The sequence below is a fragment of the Synchiropus splendidus genome, chromosome 2 (genome assembly GCF_027744825.2).
Source record: "Synchiropus splendidus isolate RoL2022-P1 chromosome 2, RoL_Sspl_1.0, whole genome shotgun sequence".
NCBI classification, from domain to species: Eukaryota; Metazoa; Chordata; class Actinopteri; order Syngnathiformes; family Callionymidae; genus Synchiropus; species Synchiropus splendidus.
Window position 1 is genome coordinate 19,253,966 of NC_071335.1, and position 16,696 is coordinate 19,270,661.

General features: G+C 40.8%; 1 protein-coding gene across 4 annotated transcripts in view; it reads right to left on the reverse strand.

The window, feature by feature from the left end:
• Positions 1-57: 57 nt before the first annotated feature.
• Positions 58-16,696, reverse strand: part of LOC128755011 (G protein-coupled receptor kinase 6-like) — a 43,636-nt gene continuing 26,997 nt past the window's right edge. For 2 of the 4 annotated variants that reach the window (XM_053858130.1, XM_053858133.1), the window contains exons 6-16: positions 15,211-15,303; positions 14,295-14,358; positions 13,411-13,551; positions 7,564-7,754; positions 6,305-6,342; positions 6,132-6,221; positions 5,845-6,053; positions 4,792-4,929; positions 3,386-3,523; positions 2,945-3,076; positions 58-2,384 (exon numbers count right to left, since the gene is read on the reverse strand). In XM_053858130.1, coding sequence (XP_053714105.1) covers positions 2,328-2,384; positions 2,945-3,076; positions 3,386-3,523; positions 4,792-4,929; positions 5,845-6,053; positions 6,132-6,221; positions 6,305-6,342; positions 7,564-7,754; positions 13,411-13,551; positions 14,295-14,358; positions 15,211-15,303 — 1,291 coding nt within the window. In that variant the 3' untranslated portion in view covers positions 58-2,327. Of the gene's footprint in view, positions 2,385-2,898; positions 3,077-3,385; positions 3,524-4,791; positions 4,930-5,844; positions 6,054-6,131; positions 6,222-6,304; positions 6,343-7,563; positions 7,755-13,410; positions 13,552-14,294; positions 14,359-15,210; positions 15,304-16,696 lie in introns of all 4 variants that reach the window. The other 2 variants (XM_053858132.1, XM_053858131.1) reach the window with 2 other exon arrangements.

Here is a 16,696-nt window from a genome sequence, read left to right on the forward strand (position 1 = left end):
CTGACCTGATGTTTAAAAAAGTCGGCAGACAACTGTTTTTATACAAATGGCAGTGTATTATTTCATAATTACAAATGTCAGATATGGTACAACAACCAGTGATACAACTTGTACAAGAATAAACAATGACTGCAGTGGTTGAACGACATGACTGTACAGGTACAAAAAAAAAAAAAAAAAAAAAGTAAAGAAATCAAGAGGTCCCAGGCCCCGTTTGAATAAGAAGAATTTTTATCATTCTCAGTGTCAAGTTTGGCAGCAAAGGCCTGCTTTAATCCCAAGTGGGGGAGATTAAACCGATTTATTCAGGATTCATCGGATATAAATTCTTTTTTTTTTGTCTTCTACAGCAGGTTCCTGTCACCGCCTGACACACAGTCAAATGAAAAATGAAGTATTCAAACAGGGCTCGCTCCACTGGTCATTTCACCATTGATTAAGTTGTCCTCAGATACCAGTGAGATATGTTGGCACTAGTAGGTCATCATTTACATATACAAGGAACCTGAAATATTACAAATCAATACATGCTTGAGTAATAAGACATATGTATTTCGTTTTAGGTGTTACAATGCACTTAGTGCGGACATTCAAAAACTGCAAGTCCAAGTTCCTCAATGTTAAATAAAATCGGAGAATGGACGGAAGGAGCAAAAGTGTGATGTCACAAATGAAGTTGGCACAATAAAGGCTGTCAGTCGTTCCTCGCTAATAAACATTTGATTCACTAAGTGTTGCTTTTGGTATCATTGGCAAAAGGTTAAGAAGACACTACCTCTGGTCATTGTCAAAACACACCATAGTGCAATGAAGGAAAAAGATAGATGCTGTAAGGATAATAAACAGGCGTGACAAACGGCTTCCTTGCAAAGGGTTTGAGCTTAGTTACATGTTAACATCATTTACAAGGATTTTGAGGCTAAAAGACTAAAATCTACAAAGGCAAGAAAACTCCGCTTCCAAAATGTGCCTGAGAGTGAAATTAAAAAGACACTGAGAAATCAAGTCGGCGAAAGCAAGATGATCGATTCCTGATCTGGGCGAAGGAATGTGCAACAGGAAATCATGTTTGCAAGAAGAGCTCTGGGCTGGATGGGAAACGATGTGTACCATCTCACACATGCATACGAGAGAACTTCAGCGGAGTGACATTCAAGTTCAAACATGACGACCCAACAGACCAAGGCAGACACTTGAGAAGGTTTTGGAGAAAAGAAGAACTTGATTCCTAACTTTACTATGTACACATGTCCAGACTGGGTATTCACAGCATTAAAAACATGTGAGGGGAGTAAACAGTGACTTCCTCTAAGTCAAATAGCTTAAATTGCCTCAGAAACAGAGAAAAAAAAAGCACTGATCAGGACCAACCCTAATCTCATATAGAAGGCAAGCAAAACAATGGCAGTGAAAAAAAAAAGGTCCTACAGGTGGGTGGGTGCTCTTGTACACAACGCCTGGTTCTTCTCATCCATAAGCTCATCTTGAGATTTAAAGGTGTTGAGCAGAATTTGATTTCAAAGTGGCGGCGTTCCCAACATTTTCACTCTTGTCAACTAGTGTCAACTTTGACAGACTAAATTTTGAAAGAATTGCTGGACAATGGAAAGAAAAGAGTCCCTGCATGAGTGGAAACTGTAACAGACATTTAAAACAACAGGATTGTAATGTATGTGTGTGTGTGTATATATATATATATATATATATATATATATATATATATATATATATATATATATATATATATACCTCCATGATGTGACTGACCGGCTGTGTACAACTAATACAAAATAATGGGGCTTTTTCAGATGCAATTACAGGCCAGGCTTTCACAAAAAAAGAAAAAGAGAACAGGTGGAGCAGCAATGGACAGAATGGATTTACTTTCCATCTGATTCATATCAACCCTGTAGAGGGGGCTACCATGGGACAGATGTGCGAAGTCACAGTGACCAAATCGAAAGCAAAAACAGACAAAATGCAGTATGCTACATAAAAAAAAGACAATTACTGTGCTTCTTAAAAAAAAACCTCCCCACCCCCAAAAAGAAGGAAAAAAAAGACAAGAAATGTAAAAAACAGAAAAAAAAAGTCATGTATGCATTCAAGTGGTACTTTTATGGCTTTTTGTACAATACAACCTTTAGTGAAAATATACATCTAGACATAAATTCAAGTACAAATGTACAAAATCTTTAAACTCACTTTTTTCTTGAATTATAATACACTTTTAATACAGCTCATAAATACAGGTCAACATTCACTGAGTTTCTAAGATTTGCACTCGGCTGGAGTTTGTGGGAGCAGAAACAGGTGGAGGGAGTGGTTCAAAGTCGCGAGGGCTCTTCCGTCTCATCGTCGCTGTAGCCGCTCTTGAAACACACCTGTGGAGAGTCAGACGTGGTCCGTGAGCATTCATCGGACCTGCTGCAAGACTTTGGAAAACTACGGCCCACTTAAAGCGCCACATGCTATTAAGCGATTCAGTGTTAGAAATGAAGTCACAGACTTGCTCCAGTGGCAGCTGGTCTCTCACCGTCCGGCGACATGTGAAGTCGGTTATCAACACCAGTCTCTTTCGAGCAGTCAACATTCCCACCCTTAATCTCTAACCTGATGTTGGGTTCCAGCCTAAAACCTTGCTGTATTGATAGAGTCATCATTTGTTTTATTAGAGATACAGTTTCAGGAAAGTTCTTTCAAAATCATCTAGAGAACTTCATCGAGGCACAACTGTGGACCGCATGGACAGACATCAGTGTGGAAGCAGCAAGGATGGAGGAAACTGATGGCAGAGGACAGTAGAGGGAAGAGAATGAGGTGAACGTTGACATGCAGCAGGATTCCCGGCGTGATGTTCACACTTTGGCAGGCAGGGAGAGAAAAGAGAGGAAGTACCTTAGCCCCCACCCCCTCGGACAGTTGCCGGAGCACTAGAACTTGCCTCTCTTCTGAAGAGGCGGTAGAAGAAGCCTCTCTTTGGTGGAGGGTTCGGCCGGTTCATGTCCAGGTCTGGGCAGAGTGTCCCATCTGTTTCGTAGACATTGATTTCTTTGAAGCATTCCATCTCGATCATCTAGGAAGAGAACAGGTGAAAGGTTACAAACCTCTCTCACTCTCAACAGATCACCTCTCCATCTATTCAACATGAAAACGAGTCAGAATCTCTGCATATTATTTTGCTCTGATTGTACTTATAATAATGATTCTGAACTTCCAAATCCACATGTGCTGCATGTTGGAATCCAAACGTGTCCTCAAGTAGATTGGAGAGAGTCAAATCTTTCCATTCAACACGAAATAATCACTTTTTAAGTCTTCGGCAAGCTGTTAAATCGATGTAATCGATCTAACTAACGTGGACACAATTTACGACCTGCAATACCTCGTTCTGCCAGGGGATGGAGACACTGCCTGTGACAAACTTGTGGTAGAAGTCGTCATCTGTGGGGTCAAGGTTCACCCCTTTGACTGTGGAGAACTGCTCAATATCCAGGACGTCTTTACAGTAAACGGCTCGTGGCTGGAATACACGAAGACGAGAGGAGAAAAATCACCAACAGGCACTAAGTACCAAGACTTAGCAATCATCAATGAAACTCTTAGATTTTGTGCCACTTGTGATAATTGCACATACAAAACATTCTTACTAATAACGCATGGCCATCGTAGAAACAAGTTTTGAATCAAAATTTTAAATGTATTCATGTCACCCACGGCAATGAACTTTGACATCATAATCACCTAGAACAGCTGTCAAATATATGTAATTAAATTAATATGTAATTAAAAATGACAATCTATCTATCATCACAATCTTAAAGTGGCTTATAACTACCAGGTTACCAACTTCAAAAAGGTTAAGCTGTTCCACCTTTCAGACACTGCTTTATGGTGCATCATTCGGGGTGTTTTGGTGCAGCTATGTGGCCCACAACTACATCAATAAAGCAAGCAAACTGTCCCTATTGACCTACATATGTGCATAAAATCATTATGACCACCTGATGATGATGGTTGAGTGCTATTTTTTTATAGCTTTTTATTTTATAGTTCCACCCAGCCGCATCTCCAGCAAGGAGGTGCCAATGACCTGTTTCACACAGTCACCCACCATTTAGTCCAATACAAGCATTTGAAACAGAATCTTATCGAAAAGACGTCAAGGTGTGGACGCTAAACTTTTAGCAGCTGCACTGTTGACGTTTGTTTGTCACACAACCTGTAATTATGGTGGCAGCCATAAACCACAATAAGCTACAATGGTCATCATCTCAGAGACTAGAAAATCACTCACAAAGTGCAAACCTTCACCAATAAAAAATCCTTTAAACGACTAAAACTTGACGTGCAGACGTACCATCGCACCCAGGCCACAGTGGTGAGAGTGCTGAAGTCTCATCTCTCGACCTCCAGGGAGTATGAAGCCCATGAAAGTCTATATATCTTGTGTACTGCATGCCTGAATTGAAGGCTAAAATATGATCTGGATCATTCCCAAAAATAATTTATTCTATTTCAACTGTTTAAGTTATTTTCAACACAGACTAAACAAACCTTGGAGGCGGTAATGATCATTGTTTGAACACCTGACGACGAGTAGAGCAGATAAAAACTATTCAAGTTTTAGTCCATAAGGAAGACAAATGTTTGAACAAGAATTATTTACTTAGGAATTTGGTTTGTGTAACGGCTAAATGTCAGCTTGTCTGTTTTTCAAGGTTCAAACTGAGAATGTTTTGCGTGTGTGTGTGTAAGTAAGGATGTTTATTTTATGCATGCTGTTCCTACATCAGGGCTGAAGGGCGGGTCCAGCATGTTGGCCTCCAACCGTTTGAAGTTGATGTTTCGGAAAATGGGGTGCTGCTTGACCTCTGTGGCCCCGTGACCTTGACAGCCCAGTCGGTTCTTGGGATCCTTTGCTAGAAGCTGACAGGATAAAAAGGTGGAGAGGTTAAGTATTGAGAATTTGTGAACAGCGCTGTGTACATAAAGTTTTATGATTATTTTATCATTCTGAAACACATATTTCTGACATCACAGCGCTCGCTGCTGTTGTTCCTCTGACCTTAGATTAAGGTTTCAAATCTTTAAAGTGCCATCAGTCATCTATTTCTGGACTTGGATAGTAACATCGCAGAGTGTCCAGTTTGCCCTGATTTCTCGCTGAAATTCTTGTTCTGGTTGCTTTCCCTCTCTCCTCCTCTCCCCTGGGAGTCTTTGATACAGCTGAACTTCAGGTCAAAATGTTCCACAGCGTCACAAAAATAAACGTCCAATTCCCTTACAGGCAAAAGCCCAGGCTCTTCTCCCTCCCCTGACTTTGCAGTGCACTGAAACAGTAGTTTCATAAATTGTAAGCAAAGTTAAACTATTAATTTTCCTAAACTGCACCTGGAATGACCCAGCATTCAAGACAAAAGCCCATTGAGGGAATACTTCTCTCCAGAATCTCTGTGTTACATCCCCAGGAAGGAGTCATCAGAAGCATCATGGAGTTTTCCATTAATTTTGAGACCAAACACGCCGAAACACCGTCACTTACTATACATTCTGCACTTTTTAACCTGATAAAACATACGTCTAATCTAGAGTAATCGATGTAAAGTATTTGACTGACATGTGGGTGGAAGTTTGTCAAGCAACTCCAAGTGATGTGAGTCACACACAGTAAAATTACTCTGAACCCCTCAGAGCCTCCAGGAAGCACCTCCCCTAATTTGTGATAATCCAGCACAATCAAACCATGGGGCGGTATCTGATGTAGGAAGTGAGGATGAGTCACGAGTTTGCTTGCAGATATATGAGATTAGACAGAGTCTTCAACTATCACGCCACACTCACCTGTCTGCAGATGTCCTTGGCCTCCTCTGAGAATTTGTCAGAATATTCCTCCTGATCCTCTCGCACTCGTCTGTCCACTTCCTCCCTCTTCACCCGCTCCTTGCGCTTACGGAACGGCGACTGCCCTTGGATCATCTCGAAGATGAGGCAACCCAGCCCCCACCAGTCCGGGCTGAACGTGTAGCTTTCGTTCTGTATCACCTCCGGAGCTGAGCGGAGCAGACCCGCAGGGAGTCAGCAACAGAGACATGCGCCCTGTTTACAGTAAGACACGCTCAGGTTCATACCCATGTAGCCGACTGTACCCACTCGCCCTCGTATCGTCTCTCCTTCTGGGATTTGTACGGCAAGTCCCAGGTCCGAAATCCGGATATGTCCTGCACAATAAAAACCAGACGACAAACACTAAGCAAGATCGTATCAGGAGACGGTCTAATGCAACAGATTTTTAATGGCTTACCGCGATCATCCAGAAGAATGTTTTCAGGTTTCAAATCTCTGGAAAAAATTAGACGGACAACCGTTTATCAAATTTAGTTTACACCTCCAACTCATTTATCAGCAGTGTTTGAAATCGTCCAAACAAAGCGTGCGGTCGCACCTCCAGCTGATTGTGGGGTCTGGGTGAAAAACAAACCTATCAATAATGTCGTTTAAGGCACACAAAACCAGCTTTCATCTTGTTTCTTTCTGTTGTGAGTGTGTTTTTGCACTCATTTGTCACGCTACTCACTCTCAATCTGTTGCTTAGCTTAGCACATGCGCGCCCTCAAAATGTCTGGCTGATGCCCAACAATTTAGAGATGCAGGCTCGGAAGGTGCCGGAAGAATAGCAAACTCCAGCATAGGTTTTCTTCTTGACCTCTCGTCCATGATAATTGTTAAAGTTGTCAACATTTTTGCTGAATTTTGCTCAGCCTCAAATGCATAAACTATAAGCTACCAATATCAATGTTGGCCATTTGAAGTGCTGAATGTTCATTTTAACAGGATTTTTGACTGTCAAAATAAATTAATACAAGATATGGAAGGAAATACCTCGCAAAAAGACAGCTTTTAAAATCATCAATCAAAGTCACATGTTGCATCTTATTTCATTTAAAACATATTGTATTTAAAGATGTGTCTCTTACATTTAAATTTTAAGGTACAAGAAATACTCCTAAAACACAAATAAAAAAAAGAGCAGATAAAAACTATTCAAGTTTTAGTCCATAAGGAAGACAAATGTTTGAACAAGAATTATTTACTTAGGAATTTGGTTTGTGTAACGGCTAAATGTCAGCTTGTCTGTTTTTCAAGGTTCAAACTGAGAATGTTTTGCGTGTGTGTGTGTAAGTAAGGATGTTTATTTTATGCATGCTGTAATAAAAAAAACCTTTTCAGTTGCACAAAATACAATTGTCAGAAAGATTCCAATGCGATCAGTTTTACTCTCTACGCTCCGGAGAGACACAGGTTCAACAACAGTTTTGCATCGTCTTTGTATTTCATTTAATCCCTGCGATGGCGCGTGTATTTAAACATTTCAGAACAGCCACAGATGTACAGTAGCTGCATCCAAATGCTCTCAAGGACAAACACTGCATTCTTTTTGACCACACTTTCACCCAGTTGTCGTCTCACTAACACTAAACAGTCCCGGGAAAAAAGAAGGTTGCTGAGATTACATTTGAGGACAAAGATAAATGTCTGGTCTTAGCCGCCCAGGCAGCTCACCTGTAGACTATCCTCTCACGGTGCAGGTCCTCAAGGCCACAGCAGATCTCAGCAGCATAGAAAATGGCCCTCTGTTCGTCAAAGCCTGAGTTGCCCATGTTGTAGATATGAAATTTTAAGTCGCCGCCATTCATAATGGTTAACACCAGGCACAGCGCATCCTTGGTCTCATAGGCATAAGCTAAACTAACCTGGAGAAAAAGGAGAAATGAGGTTTTGTTAGGAGGGATTATCATTATTAAGCAATGTGAGAGAATAAAAGTAAACCATGTCTTTCTCCTGTGTCCCACCGTTCATCTATTTTCTTCTTCCCTCTACCTCCTCTTGTTGAATTATGAGAGTTTGTGTTTTAGCAGGATGTTTCCGCCACAAAGAGGAAACCCATCTGCTACAGACCTCGACCACCAGCGGAGCAGAGAAGGTTGTTATGACGCGAGACAAATTCTTTAGCGAGAGTCAAACTCATAAAAAAATGAGGTCAATAACTGGAGCAACTGGACAATGCAGTGGTGTCCATCAGACCGAACCCCACAAGCTTGTCAGGCAAATAAGAAGACTCAGGGAAATCCAGGGGTTTATTGATGGTTAACTCAGGTGATTCAGTAAAGCATTCCCCCTTTATTGATGTCTTGCTGCTGTTCGATGTATTGACTAAAATAGACATTAAAGCAAATGCATTATTTAGTAATGCATATGAGTCAAGTACTTTCCAAAAATGTACTTCAGGGCACTGTAACTGAATTAACTAAAATATCACCCACAGTAAATCAAAGTGCCTGTCACTTCAATAACTTTGGAGGAAACCAACCACTCATAGTTTGAGTACCACTCAATCCAATATTGGATTGCTGGTAACACTGAAGTTTTTTGGGAAAAACATTGCATTGTGATTCCTTTTGATCATTTTGCAATATTACCTGTGTGGAATTATTAACTCAAGCAATAAACCAACACAACATCAACAGCACTTCCCTGGAAGACGAGCCTACACATTATGACATAAATGGATGCATACATTTATATGAATAGGGTAACTTTATTTAACTATATAGCTGAACAAAGAAAAGCCTTTAATCACTTTGGAATATTTACTTAAAGTAAACATGTAGTATTATTATCATTAACTTAAATTAAGTCAGAGAAAGGGAAAAAAACACATGAAAAAAAGTATAAACCCAACCATGGTCACTGTGTTGAGGGACACCCCCACCCCCAAAACTCTGATGCACAGGGATTCTATTTCATTCATATAGTATGATATATTCATAGAGTATGATGGATCGCTCCAGCAGGGATGGAAAGCAGAGTGGATCGGGTAAATTTTCAAAGTTCAACATTGTATGCAGACTTTTAATCACACTTAACAGAGTTGTCGCCACAACAACTGAGCCTGCCATGGTTGACACCAAAGACTACAGGGAAAAGTGACACAGAGATGGGTCAGACAGATGATCTTTGTCTGTAGTTAAACCGTTCCTGCCGAAGTCAGTGCAGCACGTATAATTGGTGGAGCAGGTTGGCAGATTTATGGTGAAGTGGGTTGCCAGATTTTCTACCAAGGAGTTTTTGTTTTTCACATTGCAGCATTTGCAATGGGATTCTATTCCATCGCAAAGAAAAAAAAAAAACATTCATGCCGAGTTGTCAGTAACAGATGCCCACACTTTCCTCCAGGACAAATAGAGAGGGGTGAGGGTGAGGGTGAGGGTGAGAGAGAGAGAGAGAGAGAGAGAGAGAGAGAGAGAGAGAAGCATCAGAACAGGACCACCAAAAAGTAGCTTTTTTTCAATCTGCCCCGCAGGTAAACCCAGACATCCTGAACGCATTTTGGCTGCTTGCATTCCTGAAGACCACAGGTGAGCGTAGAACCTTGGCTCAGCTCTTTCCTCACCACGAAAGAATTACAAATTACTCAAGTGTGTCAGTCTTGCGTTCCTTCCTTCCCTCCCCCAAATAACAGCACAACTGAAAAAGAATACATTGAAATGCATTCATATTTAGCTCTATGCAGACCAAATACAGAACAAATTCTTTGCTGAAGAGTAAGAAGTTTTGGAGAAAAAAATAGTAAACAATAAACAGAAAACACAACAACTTTAATACTAACTTCTATGAAACACGGTGTTTAATTTCCATGTCAAACATGGACAAATCACTTGCTGAAATGGTCTTAAATGTGCTCCACAGTTGCCATTTGCCAGCAAGTTTAAAATAAAACACCAAATCCAGAGAGCTTTTATATCCTACTCCATTTGAGGAAGGTAAAGAACGATAGCAAGAGCAAGCGATGAGGGGTTTCGGGAGAGTACTCGACTCTTCTCGATGCTGCTGCTGTTTGGTCAGTGTTGCTAGGCAACAGAGCAGCTCTTGTAGGTAGAGAGGCGCATGAAGAGTCATCACATTTGTCTGTAGCGCACAGCGCAAACACACAGAATCATGTGCCTGTCCCAGGTGACAAGAGACCCGAGTCTGAGGTTCCGTAGGAAACCCACACCGACTCAATTCCTGTGTGTGTGTGTGTGTTTGTGTGTTCATGAGCTAACCACCGTCTTGACTCACAAAAAAGAGGGAAGCACAAGATAACTCACGCCGCCACAACTAATCCTTCACATAGTACAGAACACTGAGCTCCAGGCTCCTGCAGTCCAACAGGGTGTGCAGAACATAAATACTAAAGCTCTGAGCAGGTAAATATTTACTCAGTGCGATGGATAACCGTGCACGCCGAGAAAAGCAGAAACCACAACATGTGTACTTCAATTACTAGTTCAGGTGCATTAGAGTAGATGCAGCAGACGTTTCGTCACAAAACAATACAGACTCAAAGATTTCTTTTTGGCTCCTGAAAACGTTTTGAGTTGTTTTCCAGCTTCCTTGGAGAGGAGTCACGAGCCACATAAGGGAAATTTAACGCCCCTTTAATAAAGAATTTGCATCTGTGCTTCACCATTTATATTCTGCATTTTGAGAGAAGCTTTAATAAAATGGTAAAAATTCAGGCTCCCAAGCAGAGGGGTGTCTGGGCAAACTTAAACTGAAAAACATGACGAATTCTAGGTCGCTTTTTCAGCAGGACGCCCTAAACTATTATTAGTGCTTGCATAATGCCCGACTCCTAGTGCGTAGTGAAAAGGGCGTTTCCGCTCTGTAATTTCGTTTTTTTGCAGCCGTACCTTGGCCATTGCAGGTGCCATATTTGTTTACTGGCGAAATCTTGCGGTTATCCATGTCTCATGAGTCACGACACTGGCAACATGGAAGTGTGACGTTCTTGGTGAAATGTCTGATGATGATGACAGGATGAAAATACAGCCAAGTTCTAAACTTTAAACAGTCGTCTATAAAACTAACTCTTGGCCTTTAAATAAGGAGGAGTATTTTCAGTGGCTCACTTCTTCAGCACGCCGTCCTAAATGTCCTATCAATAGTGCATGTATTGTCACATGATGTTTCTCCACAGTAATTTCACATAAATAAATTCAACACTCATTTGATTGGTTGATGTCGCACGGAACAGCGCTGTTATGGAAGAAAATGCAGCTAATTTGAAACATTTGTTTAAATGTAATATGTACTGAAAGTCATTAAATCTGAGGTGTATTTTGGACTTTTTGGGCTACTTTAGCATTAATAACTTAAGTTAGGATGAAAATGTTAGCTAAAAAGCCTGCCACACATCTGGGAACAGAGGCTTTTTTGTTTGCTGGGATTTTTAAATTCTAAATCACAGCAAAAATCGTATCATACGGCAAAAAAAAAAACAACTAGCCAACGTTGTCACTCAAACCCAACACAGCAACCATTCACCTCCTCCCCCGATACTGAGCCATGAACGTGCTTGTTTCTCTTCAGTCTGCTGGTTCTCCAGCCAGCAACTGCAGGCAGGTGAGTGTCTAGGTTTGGCACCCGCTGCTCCACCACGTCCAGCAGCATCCACAATGTGTGCAGCCCATATACCACAACGGCCCTTTTATTGGGGCACACTTACCTTATTACTGAACTGACGCCAATGAACATGAGCGACAGCTTAATTTGAGGCCATCAACTCTTCCGCTAACATATCTTCTCACCCGGTAATGGGCGATCATCGGAAAAGGTCTCGACATTAACTGGCATGGAAGGAAACACCGCCCTTCAAGAAGATGATTTATAGAACACTTCATCGGAAAGTTAGCCGCAAACATCTGGACAATGAAGAGACTGAATCACAGCGGAACGGTGGCATGATCATTTTCTTAATGGGAAAGGGTGGGGTCCAAGCACGACTTCATCTTGAATTGAATTATTTTGAATGCCTACTCTTGTACGTAGGAACAGTGTTAACTGTTAACTGTGAACTACATAGTTTGCTGTAATTTGTTGGTAGTTTAACCATATTCATAGTTTGTGATGTATCAAGTTCCGTGTTTTCTGGATGATTATTATTTTTGTTTTTTTTCTTATACCCACGTGCGACTTCTATAGACATTACTTCACACAGAACGGCATGACAAAAGGCGTAAACATCACATTACGTATGTGATGCAGCCCGATTCCGTCCCACCACAGATTCAAGATTTTTGACATGGAGCATGGCAACAGGAAAACAATCATAGCAAATGAACATGATGATTGTGATTATTGGAACTGTGGAAAACAATCCAGAGAGAAACATCCTCAAAAAAACTGATGGGGACATTACCACAGCTTGCATAACAGAGGTTTTGCCACCGGACACCTGAAGACTGACATTTCTACCTTTGCTTACTTGTTTCTAATTTGGCTCGCTTTTCAATTGGCCAATTACAAATAAACAATTGGGAATTATAAATAAGAAGGACTTTGTGGGAGGACCTTCGTGGTGTTACCATTTGATGGAACAGATTTTGTAAAATAAATTGCCCCCAAAAACACAACTTATAGTTCAGTGTATAAACATGTGTATATTTATTTCTTCCTCATGAAGAAAAAAAATGGACTGGAGCGACTGACACTGGGGCAACTGACACCCCAGAGCAACTATATGGTGAACTGTGTTCCTCAGCATGCTTCCAGTAGAGGTTCCTTCCACTACAAGAGACCTCTTCAGTCATGGCTGCACAGAGCAGGAAATAAAATGGGGGCAGTATAGGAACACTTGGAACAAAACAATGACCTTGGCAGAGAAGGCTGCTCAAATCGAGATCAGTGAGGAGCTTTGGTCGAGTCCCTTTCCAAACACCTTCCAACACTCTAGAAATTGAAGAAGACTGGTCATATATTTTACAAGACGACTGTGTCGCCGAGATCATGAAAACACAAGACCTAAGAATATATGCTGTTCAATGCGATCATTTGCTAGATTCGAAGTCTGCTGCGAAGAATATTTTCTTCACCGTGGGAGGAAACCAGAGTGCTTGGATAAAACTAAGCACCAAGAACCTTCTTGCTGTAAACCCTTCTGGACTAACCACTTGCTCACTATGCTCCCCACCGACTTCCCTTTTCGACAGTTGAAAGAAGGACAGAGCGGGAAAGAAACAGCTTTGTTTGAGCACATTTTCTTTTAACACATTTCAAACCAGGCAACTTACGAACAACAGTGGAAACACCTGGATAGGACACACATATAGACAGACAATCACCCTTACACACACAGGGACAGATTCCATATGATTTTGGACTGTGGGAGGACACCGGAGTGCCCGGTGGAAACCCACACAAGCACGAGCAGAACATACAAATCCCCACAGACGTGAACCATAAAGATGTGAGGGTACACCTCTTACCACAACCCACCCATGAAATAATGCATAGTCCAAAATGGTTAAATGAAAGCTCAGCAACACACATGCAAGAAAGAGAGTGAATAAAAAAAGTAGTACTTACTACAAAACTACTGTTAACTTTTTCTAAAATGCGTTTTTCGTTCAGTGCCATTGCTTCACCTTTTCTCTTCTTCACTCGTTTTTTTTCCAGCTTTTTACAGGCGTACATCTTACCGGTGGCACGTACTTGGCAGGCACAAACCTTGGGACAAAAAACAAAAAACAGACTTGATTTCATGACAAAAAAAAAGGCAACACAAACCTATAAAGTTAGTAGCCCCAGGAGGGGACAGTTTTTTACTTTTGCCTTTGTCTGGTGTAAGTTTTTGGGGGCAGTTTTCTGAAATAAAGATGAACACCATGTCATGTGTTTTTACTTTTTCCCCAAGTGAATCAGTCATTTCGCCATTCCACTCTTCTACAAGTAGAAAATATCAGTTGGCTAGTCGATGTACGGGTTGACAAACTCTAATGTGTTTAGTGTGGTAAACATTACTATAGTGGTAAACATTTTGAAACTATACATATGAATTTTAAAAGCTCAAAATGTGGTGTGAAAGGTGTCCTTTGATATGTCCTATGATCCCTTACTTTTTTGGGTCGCAAAGGTCACAGAGTCTCCGCCATATCGACTCTTACTGCGAAGAGAACGATGACCTCACGACAAGCTGACTAATGAAACATCCTGTGACTAATTTAAAAGCTGATGATAGTCAACTATGTTGACATTCCAAGGCCACCTGTTGCAACACTGCACCAATAAAACTATTATTTCTTTTATTTCTTTTCATACATGTACCTATGTAAAAAGTAAATTCTTTGTGATATGTCAATGTGTATGATTGAACAGGGTAAGACCAACAAAATTCAAGCGATGTCGCTCACCAAAAACAAAGCATCAATTATGTGAATGAAGGAAATGATAACAGCAAAAAAGACACTCACCTCACCAAATCCACCTTTTCCTAGTACTCTGTAATGTCTGAAGGTATTTTTGGTTACTGGTTGCCTGCGGGGACATAAAAGAAAAATGAGCCCTGTAATAAAAATGAAGAGGAATAAATTATACTCTCAGTACTTTCAACGGTCCTGATGGCATCAGGATCAGAGGAGAAGTGATTTAGTAATAGGTTTTGGGCACCAGTTGCCTGAAGAATTGAACTTAAGAGAAAGCAGTCTTTAGTTTCATTCCCAAGACTCGTTTCTGCTCTCAAGAGAAAAGCAGGAGACAACTATCAACTATCTATTTGATTCTCTGAGAAAAGACCAGTGGTTGAGAGAAGGCCAAGAAGACATTCCTGAGTTACTCGAGTTACCTTCCATTTCTTACGGACAGAGCATCAGTTGGCTATAGGTACTTTTGTGACAGCAATCACTTACCTTTAAAGTCAATGCAAATTTTAAGCAAAATTTAAACCACATGTTAAAAGTGTAAAATAACCACAGTTGACGGTTGTGCACGACTGTATTTTGCTCTGAGCAGCCCGCTCCACCCATTTTACTCTCCAATTTAGGCGAGATATTCATTTATTTATTTATTTATTCTTCATTGTTTCATTTTGTCTCCCTCTACATATTTTTTTAAATAAAACATGAGCATTTCTTTCCATCCACAATCTCCCCTACTTGTTTCAACTTGTCCCAATAAACAAAGGGCTGTTTTCACTAGATTTAAAAAAAAAGGAACAGAGTCACCGAGATCATTAGTATTTTCCTAACATAGTGCTACTGGTGCATTCTGTTGAACATCCTGAGAAGTAGCCTGACTAATCCTCCACCAAGAACATTCCTGCAGTATATTATCAGAGGAATCGTTTGCATGTTCACATTATCAAGTGTGTAATCTGCAGACACCACCCACCTCTCCAACCATTTCCACTGCAGAAAGCGAGAGAAGTACATGGACTCTTGGTAGGAGGAAAATGGAGCTCCACTCAGATAATCACGAACTATTCTGCAGGGACAGAGAATGAGACGTGGTTATTTTCACAAACACATAACAAGGATAGTAAGACCTACAGTGGAAAGATGCCTTTCATATTCTTAAAATCTACAGCTCAACTTTTGTCACGGAACATGCGAGTCTTTGAACAGAGACATTCCGTGTCGCTCAAGGAGGAAACAGGGGATTTGGGGAAACTGGTTACTCCACAGTGGAGGCGTTCAGGCAGAACATGTGACTGACTGTATCTGACATGTTCACGTTTGTCTGGTGAAGACACAACGGTCACTCCATTTCCCTTTTCCGTGATGAATGATAACACTACAATCCAAATCAAAGTTTTCCACGGAAGCACACGGACGGTAGCAGCTGTAACCTAAATCCGTGAAAGGATGAACTCTTGCTCCACATACATGCAACGTAACTGACTGAAGTGATTTTGGTTCTGTTCAGTCCGGCATCACACCAAACTTCTATGAATTTCATGAATCTCTGCCCAAAAACTGATGACCAATAAATATAGGGAAAAGGAATGAGCCACAACCACGAGCAAACCCACAGAAGACCGGGCCGTGGAACCAGCTTATCGGATCAGATTAATGTGAAATAATAGCTGTTAGCTGTCACTATGAGTCAATACATGCTATGCAACCTCTGACCGATGACCACAGAGACTAAACAAAACGTAGATCACTAGCCAAGGTGCTTCTTTGTGCTTGAACAGAACTGAAATTTGTGAAGCACAGTATAAAACGAAAGTCACTTGAGTGCTCCATTGGGATCCCATAAAATATTAAAAACTTCTGAAATGGGAAGAGTCGGGGCAAGGCTCGTCTTCTGAAAAAGTCATCCGTCTGAGACGTTGTTCGTGACCTTTAAAACTACTTTGACTTCAGACGTTGACCGAAACACCATCACCTCTTTGGGGTCAAAGTACCTGACATAGACGATACAAGCTGCACTCGGACAGGTTGAGATTCACTTCAGCAAAGGTCACATTTAAGTTTTGATTGTTTCTAAAATCAAACATTCACTAACATTACACATTCCTGACAACAACGTGAAAACCAAACCCGCTTGTACGACTGTTGTAACACATTATTAGCCACATACACACTTGCATATTCTAAATGGTCCCATTAACTCCAAATGTTGGGAGAAATACATAATAGTTTTCTTTCTTCGGTTTCTATTGAGTCACACTTGGTGAATGCACTCCGTGATAGCATCATTATTCCCCAAGTCCTTTCTCAATCCTAAATTCCTGGGCAATTTCATTTCATAATAGTCACGCAAATTTTATTCCAATTAGCATTTAGAGTTGTTCACACTTTTTTCAGTAGAGACAAGAAAATATAGATATTTTGTTTTACCTTGCTAAAATTCATAACCAACAATCCTGACC